Source organism: Vanacampus margaritifer, chromosome 5 (assembly GCF_051991255.1).
Source record: "Vanacampus margaritifer isolate UIUO_Vmar chromosome 5, RoL_Vmar_1.0, whole genome shotgun sequence".
In the NCBI taxonomy this organism is placed as follows: Eukaryota; Metazoa; Chordata; class Actinopteri; order Syngnathiformes; family Syngnathidae; genus Vanacampus; species Vanacampus margaritifer.
This window is the reverse complement of record NC_135436.1, coordinates 21,835,222-21,844,259: the sequence shown is the minus strand read 5'-3', so window position 1 is coordinate 21,844,259 and position 9,038 is coordinate 21,835,222. Positions and strand designations below refer to the sequence as shown.

General features: G+C 40.5%; 1 protein-coding gene across 1 annotated transcript; it reads left to right on the top strand.

Annotated features, from left to right (window-relative positions):
- The first annotated feature begins 225 nt into the window (after nucleotides 1–225).
- Nucleotides 226–7,122, top strand: gpr184 (G protein-coupled receptor 184). The gene is made up of 2 exons (XM_077564992.1): nucleotides 226–406; nucleotides 4,242–7,122. Exon 2 carries the CDS (start codon nucleotides 4,247–4,249, stop codon nucleotides 5,252–5,254), a length of 1,008 nt encoding a protein of 335 aa, XP_077421118.1. The 5' UTR covers nucleotides 226–406; nucleotides 4,242–4,246; the 3' UTR covers nucleotides 5,255–7,122.
- Nucleotides 7,123–9,038: the final 1,916 nt, after the last annotated feature.

Below are 9,038 nucleotides of genomic sequence, written 5' to 3'. Positions count from 1 at the left end.
TCTGTTCACCTTCTAAGTTAAATGTAGCTCACATCTGTTGCAGTCTGGTCCCCCCCAGACCCCCCCCCACCCAACTCCCACACACCAATTCCTCCTCTATACACGTGTGCAAAAAAAAAAAAAAAAAAAGAGCAAACGTCCCTCCTCTGTATGTGGGTCGTCCCCTATTTTAGCACTCCCACCTCGACACACTCCTCGTCGACATTTCAAAGGATCTTCAAATAAGAGATGAGAGACAAAAGCTTGTGAAGCCCCGATCCCAATCGCCAAGACGGATAGTTGCGGCTTCATGACAACATCTTGGAACTTGGACCTCTTCCAACTTTTTTGCACACACCTTTGGAAGTTGACTTTTCACTCCCCAGGACTTCACAGTGAAGACGCTTGGACATCCCAACAGCAGCAGGTGAGCTTCCTTTACAGATAGAAAATGTTTCTTTTTGTTTTATCAAAAGCTGGGAGTGAATCCTGAACATTCACTGGACTGTAGAACTGGACCAGGACACGCATGAAGCAATTCTTTGGGATTTGAAAGGGGGAACCATGAACTCAAATATATTTTCCAGCTGTAGAAAAAAAGATCACGGCTCAATATCAATATCATTTTGTTACAAACGATAAAAGAGCTGAAGGCCCACAATGCTTTCATCTAACTTTATTCTCGTCACTTTTTTAATCTACTAACATTGACTTCATTCTCTAACACTACAAATGTTTTCTTTTGGTAACTTTCATACAATATAAGGACTTTTTTTTCTCTTAATATTACATATTTTTATTCTGTGAGCAGTTAAAACTTTTTCCATAATATTACGGACTCCTTTTCACATTATAGCTGTATTCTTGAATCATAACTTTATTCATGTAATGTCAGTGATGGACAAATGAAGCTTCATGAAACACTTGTAATATATATATATTTTTTATTTTGTTGATGGCACTCTTGGTTTCAAGATGCAGTGGAAATTGAATCAATTTCTATTGAGCTAGCCTTTATCTTTAAGAGCACCAGCTAGAAGAGTAAAATAAATAAATAAATAAATAGAAAAAGTGGTTCCATGAAGATTCATTTTAAATGCGACTAATCATTTCATGAAACATAAAGATTATATTTAATTCCATATTTTCTACATTTCTTCCAGATAATATCTAACAAGCCAGTCTTATCTTCATGACAACTTTTTTCTCAAAATGTTATGACTATTTATTTATTTATTTATCATATGTATTATTATATTATTATTTATTTATATATATGACAATTTATTTATTATATATTTTGACTATCTTCATAACTTTACAACTTATTTTTATTGTTGTGATTTTTTCTTTCATCAACCCCCCCAATTTATCATAAATCTTGAAACATAGCAATATAACTTTTTTAAGATTACAACTTTTTGTGTGTGTAATATTGCAACATTTTTCTTGTAAAATGCTTTCCCTAAAAAAAAAAAAAAAAATCAGATTTTTTTTCTCATGACAACAGTATGTATGACTTTTGTCATTTTCGTGTTTTTTAATTTTTATTTTAACTTTTCAGTGTGGAGACCTCGTATTATTTTGCGCACATCCAACACTAACTTAAATCGTTTGTGTTTACAATAATGCGGTTGTGTGGATCACTGTTGACGTCCGAATTCCACACGTGTATATCTAGATTACGAGTGCAAGCCCGAGAGAAACTAGTGAAAATTGTCGGTTTCTCAGGCCTCGGTTGAGAAATAACAACTCAACATAGTTGAGTTTACAACATTAACAAACACATAGTTGGCTCATATGGACAAGAAGTCAAAGTCAAGCTTGGCTAGCAGTTATGAAAAGCAGACCTAGTCTGCCTTAAAATGTTCTTAAAAAAAAAAACATGCAAACATGATTTAACATCAACAAAACTAAACCTTAGACAACAAAGGAAATATATAAATACACAAAAATGCTCCCCTTTAGAAAAGGGAGCAAGGATGAGTAAACGGCCGTTGGATAATTTTAGACGTCATTTGTCTGCAAAACTTTCCAGACACTTACTCATCTCATCGGAACATTTTTGACATCCTGCCCCCCCACCCCCCCCCCCCCCCCACCCCACCCCCACAAGTTTATATTAGCATTTGCTAAAGATGGGTTTCTCCATTATTAAGTTTGGATCGGACAGAGCATCTCTGGCGTGGACCTTAATGGCATTATATGCTTCCTGGCTCTACGAACGCATCTGGAGCAGGCCTGCATAATTGAATACAGAGAAAGGTTCTAAGATCTAACTTTTATGAGAGCTTTACCTAAAAATAGCATCCTTATAATGAGTATCAAAATTGATATTAACAATAAAACAATAGCAGTAAAATGAAGAATAACAAACAATTTGAGAGAGTGCTATTCATGTTTTTTTTTTTTGTTTTTTTTTAATGGGCTTGTGCAGGTGTACCTAATGTTGTGGACAGTAAGAATCAATTTGCTAGTGCTATTCCGTTATGCTTACAGATGGCTTTGACTTGTAATTCTTGTCTTTAAAATATCTTTCCCAGGAAGCGGCATAAATTAACATCTGGTTCGAGTTTTGCATATCAGCCCGCCGCTTCATGATTCTGTGGCCGCGCATTTGCATCGCTCATCAGCGACTTAAATCGATTGATTGATTCATTTCGTAAAGCGAAGTCCTTAATGTGCTTTTGCTCAAGCAAGACTACGTCTTGCACGATCAGCCCGGTCCTAAATATATATTTACCGAAGCTGCGTGTCGCTTCCTGCGACGTCATGTAAATGAGCATTACGAAGATTAGTCAGCGTTCGAGTCAGTGTTCTACTCAATGAACGGACAAAAAGTCTGCCCAGAAAACTACAAGCTGCAAAGTTGGAAAAATGACATGGAGATGAGCAGGAAAAAAAGCCCAGAGTTTGGTTTCAAGTATTTTGACATGTTGGACATGAATCATCTACTCACTGTATCTTAACTCATTCACTGCCATTGACGGCTATAAACGTCAAAAAATCATTTTGACTATTTCTAATAGTTTAACTTTTTTTTCCCCACTTTTGTTAACAAGAGTATGAAAACCTAGACATTAAAAAAAATATATATATATTTTATTTTGTTTATTTTTTAAAGAAAAGATTATCAAACATTAGGGGGCATCAGGCGATTCAATTATTAAAAATTAGGGGCGTCAGGCGATTAAAATTTGTAATTGTAATTAATCGCATGACTTCAATAGTTAACTCATAATTAATCACAAATTCTATATCTGTTCTAAATGTACAATAATATTCTTCTAGGTTTTCATACTCTTGTTAACAAAAGTGAAAAAAAAAAAAAGTTAAACTAATAGAAATAGTTCACATTTTTTGACGTCTATAGCCGTTAATGGCAGTGAATGAGTTCAAATGTCACAGAAGTGGAATCGATTTTGTGAGGACAAATCTGTTTAATGCCACTCCCACCTTAAGTCAGTTCGGGGTTTAGTTTTTTGAATGTCACATGACCAAACCCAAAAAATAGGTGAGCCGTGATTGGTCGTCATTTTCAGTCGATAGCCAAGGTCAAAAGAAGTTTTTAAAGGTATTAATTGTACATGAAAAATAATGAACTTATCAAATTTATTCTAGACAAAATACTAAATTGCTGAAAATGGATAAATGAGTCGGCAGCACGGTGGCTGACTGGTTAGCACGTCCGCCTCCCAGTGCAGAGGACGTGAGATCGAGTCCAGGCTTCGGCCTTCCTGGGTGGAGTTTGCATGTTCTCCCCGTGCTTGCGTGGGTTTTCTCCGGGTACTTCTGTTTTCCTCTCACATTCCAAAGACATGCATGGGCAGGTTAATTGAACACTCCAAATTGTCCATAGGTGTGAGTGTGAGGATGGTTGTTCGTCTCTGTGTGCCCTGCGATTGGCTGGCAACCAGTTCAGGGTGTAACCTGCCAATTGCCCGAAGCTAGCTGGGATAGGCTCCAGCACCCCCGCGACCCTTGTGAGGAAAAGCGGTCAAGAAAATGGATGGATAAATGAGTCAAGTATGCCTTTAAATGGTAAATAGATGTTGGGCGGTAACGAGAAACCTCTAAAACATGCAGGACTCAGGCCCTCAAGGACTGGACTTTGACACCACTGATTTAGAGTAAAATTTACTCTACAGAATTGAGTGCGTACAATAGTGCTTCTAGTAACAAACGACGCGGAACAAATGAACACGTCAAGCGCACACTCTATGTGATTCCGTCTAATTGTGTCTTTTTCCTTTTGACTCCAGCAAAAATGAACGCCACCGGCGCCGGCAACTCCACTGCGGTGTGCGTTAAGATCGGCGACAGCGTCATTAGCGACCTCCTGATGAGCGTCTACATCCTGGCTTTTATCTCCGGCTTGATCTTCAACATCCTCACCCTGGGCCCCATTTTGCAACAAGTGCGCAAGCAAAACGTCCTGGGCATCTTCTTGCTCAGCCTGTCGCTGTCCGACGTCCTTTTCATCTTCACCATGCCTCTCTGGATCAACTACTACTACCAGAACCACCAGTGGAAGCTGGGCGTCATGTCGTGCAGCGTGGCCGGGTTCTTCTACTACTCCAACATGTACATCGGCATCTACCTGCTGTGCTGCATCTCCGTGGACCGCTGCCTGGTGGTCACGTACCCGCTGCGCTCCAAAACCCGCCGCACCTCGTGCTACGCCTGGGCGCAGTGCGCGGTCGTCTACGTGGCGGTGACGGCGCTGCACGTGATGGTTCTGTTCAACGACAACCTCAAGGACGCCCACGACGACCGAGACGACCGTTGTTACGAGACCTACCCCATGCAAAAACCCGTGGCCTTGTTCAACCTGCTCCGGGTGGGCGTCGGCTTCCTGCTCCCCCTGCTGGTGCTGGCCGTCAGCTACTGGAGGGTGCTGGCCACGGTGGGCCAGAGTCCGGGCCTGAGCGCGCAGGTCAAGAGGAAGGTGCGCATGCTGTCCTTCGGGGTGATCGGGATCTTCTCGGTTTGCTTCGCGCCGTACCACGTCCTGCTGCTCGCGCGCTCGCTGGTTTTCTACACGCGGCCGTACGGCAGCTATTGCGAGTTTGAGCAGAAGGTGCACTTCGCCTTCTCGTGCACGCTCGCCCTGTGCAGCCTCAACTGCGTGGTGGATCCCGTGCTCTACGTGCTGGTCAGCAACGGAATCCGGGAGGACGTCAAAGTGTGCTACAAGAGGCGTGAAAGGATGCGGATGAATGAGAGCGTTCCGTCCAGGAACAACACGGCGAGGTTGAATAATCAGTTAATATGAACGTGCTCGTTGGTATTCTGCTCAGGTCTCAAAGACGAGGAAACCAGATCCTGTGAGAGTGACACATTGCCATATTTGTCCCGTCTCGTCGTTACCTCCCTCATATCCTGCTCAGTGTGGATAAGGAGGCGGATAAGAGCAGGATTACGCACAAAAGTTTGATGAAGCTGTTGTGGGTGCGATTCCTCACCGCTGGTGACCATGTCGAAGTGTCCTTGTGCACGGCAGCAGTCCATTCTCACGCCATTCGCTGCTTCTAGGGAGACATTGTTTTCGAAGCCTTAGAACTGGAAGGATGACTATTCAAGGCACAATGTGGACTGAAATGTACAAATGGCAACTGCTGGGTTAAAAATAGCCCGATTTGTTTGAAATAACTAAACCCAATTCTGGATGCGAAAGGGACAAGCCATTGCTGGGTTGTTTCCACCCAGCACCTTAGGTTGAGGATTTTGATGCAACAAAGGGTAAAAACTACCCATGCTATCCCTTTTCACACTGCTTTTAGCAGGCCATCCATCGCACGCCGTTTTCAAACTCATTCGACGTGTATGTGGCGATGGTAAGTGGAAAACATTTGGAAGTGTGACGTCAGATGAACGCCTCCAATTGGAGAGAAGCTAGCCGACTGATTTAGTGTCATTTTGGCAGACACTAGACGATTAAACTAGGGATTTCAGGCGATTACAATTTGTAAATCACATGACTTCAATAGTGAACTCACAATTAATCGCAAATTTGATATCTGTTCTTAATGTACAATAAAATGTAGAATAAATTCTTTTTCCAAGTTTTCATACTCTTGTTAACATTATAAAATTGTTGTGCATTCACCTCTGCAGAGGAGCTCGTACTCCTAACCAGGAGAACGCCACTGCCACCTATTGTAGTGGAGGTGCAATTACACTTTATTTTGTAGTACAACAACAAAAAACATATTCCCCTGGCATCACCCCCCCCCCGCCTTATTTGAGAACTGCATCATATTCATGCACACCATACACACTAGGGGTGTTAAAAAAAATCGATTGGGCAATATATCGCGATATTACATTGCGCAATTCTTGAATCGATTCAATATGCGGCTGAATCGATTTTTAAACATCACTTTTTGATGGAAATATTCAACAAAATGTCTTACTTAGAGTTAGGATTCACACTTTAAGCATGGAAGAATGTTATATTAATGTAACATTAAGCCTTAATATTTTATTTTAACGCTGTTCAAACATGAAACAGACTGCAACCTGTTTGTTAAATACAGTGGCTTGTAAGCCTGTGTCAGGTAAATAATTACATTTTCGTACAAATCTTGCAGTGTACATGTACAAGTTTACTGATGAGTATTTTATAAATTGGAGTCACAAAAAAAAAAAAATCGCAAAAATCGATTTATAGATTTGTATCAGGATTAATCGCATCAAATCGAATCGTGACCTATGAATCATGATACGGATCGAATTGCCAGGCACTACGCAATTCACAAACCTAATACATTTGGCATGCAACAGATAGGAGGATATGCATGTAGTTATGTCCGAAATTAAACATTATGCTTATGTACAGTCCTGCGTAAGACAACACAGATGTTGAACATGACCTGAGATTTCATGGGAAATGTGATTTTAAAAGTAAAATAATAAAAACTGAAATTTTGTGAAACAAAAGTATTGGTCTTTTCTTTGTTTTCAGTAAATGGATGACTAACCAGTGAGGGCTGCAATGTCGAAAAAGTGAGGCAAAAGGCAAGGCCAATAATCAAGACATGATAACGACATGTTTCAACAAACACACGTAAGGTTAAATAACCTACATGATGCAATCAGCGACAATGATGCACAGGTGAAGGAAGCCACAATTAGCTCAAGACACACACACACACTCCTTCTTATTTCTTACAGATAGAGAACTTAAAACGATGATGGAAATCAATCAGGCATTGAGGTCAACTAATTTCATCAGTACGTGTCTGTTTTTAATTTTGTGATATGTCCAATTCTTCTTAAACAAATCATTTTGGAGATAAGTTTTGACTGAAAAAAATCCCCAAAACGAAGATATATATTTAAAATATTTCTATTACATAAGCTAGTGTGCACTGGGTTGGCCTTGAATGTGGTAATGTGACTCCATCAATAAGTGCTTCTCAGCCATAATGCAGGGTTGGGCTAAAAGTGTTTTATTGACAAACTATTCTGAGACAAGAGTTCTTTATTATTGACAAACAAGGCAAAACCAAAGAGGCTCAAGTGACTGGGAGGAGAAGCCTCCAGGATCGACTCCTTTTATTGGACTTCTTGTTGGATCCATAATATTAAAAACAATGCTCAAGCATAAGTGTCTGTCTATAAGTGCACTCCACTGATCTGAATATATGACGTTTGAAGCGGTGAGGCCGCCATATTGGTCGTCCGAAGAAACGTTTCTCGGCATACGGTCCTTTTACAGTATCGAAATTGGAGAACAATTGAGACAGTACTTAGTCATGACTTGTTTTAAATTTGTTAAACAAACATGAGGACTTCAGTCACAATTTAAATACATGTATAAATTATATGTTAATGATGTTTAGAGGAGGAAACTTGCATATTGTATTAAAGAATTATAACTGCAATGCAACAAAAGATGCCTCTGCTAAATCTAATATTTTATAATCTAATCATTTTTTATTTTACTTGTTAAAAAATAGTGACCACCCCGCCACAAACCCCGCCCCCCAGCCCTATACTAACTGCCTAACGAGCTGTATAAATCGAATCTGTACGAATACCGTATAGATTATACAGTAATCTGCTCGCGAGGTGGGAGGAGCAAGATGGCCGCCCTGTGACTTCAACGGCTTGCACGGGCGTGTACGGGCTATCGGCTATCCAGTTATATATTCAGATCAGTGGTGCACTCTGGATGCATCTGGAATGTAGCATCAACGTCATTGCCATCACCTGCATTATTGTTCTTTACTGAATTGGTCATACAAACTTTGCCCCACACAAAAAAAAACCACCAGACATTGTTTATACATGATGTTACGACTAAGGGAGCGGCCATTTGCCATTAGCTGCCGAGTGAAAATGACATCACAGTTGCTGAGGTCTCAGGTAACAACCAATCACAGCTCAGCTTCAGAAAACAGGTGAGCTGTGATTGGTCGTTGCCTCGACAGCAAGTTGCAAAATGGCCGCCCCCTGAAATGGATAATATCGGCTGGATTTTGCTGATTAATTCATATTCCACTAACACAATATTAACCAGAATACTGTATTTAGACTAGTGTGGCTGCATAGAACACATTGTCAAGAATTTGTTTTTTGGGGCTTGACTTCCTCTTTAATAAAACTGTGATGCAGTATTTCCTTTCCTAGCTCATGTAAACCCTTTTCCAACGCATCAAATCAAAATTTATTCAGTGGAATCACTCGTAGCCAGCGGGATAAACATATTTAACTGACCGGTCGGTACGCTTAATTGTTTTGGACATTCTAATAGTTCAATGTCAATCAATTCTACTTGAGTAGAAAAGGATTTAATGATGTCTCTCAGAGTATAGACCCTCGGTCGGCAGAGAGAAACCCTCCATTGAAATAGTGCACGTGTGGAATGAGGAAGTAACTTCAGCTCTGCAGGACTGTTTTGATGTAACCGACTGGGATGTTTTTTGAAGCAGGGACAGATTTGGAGGAACATGCAGCAACTGTTCTTTCAAGATCAAGACAATTAAGGTCGATCCTAATCAGAAGCCTTGGTTTAAGAAGGAAGTGCGAACTCTGATGAGAGAGCGTGATTC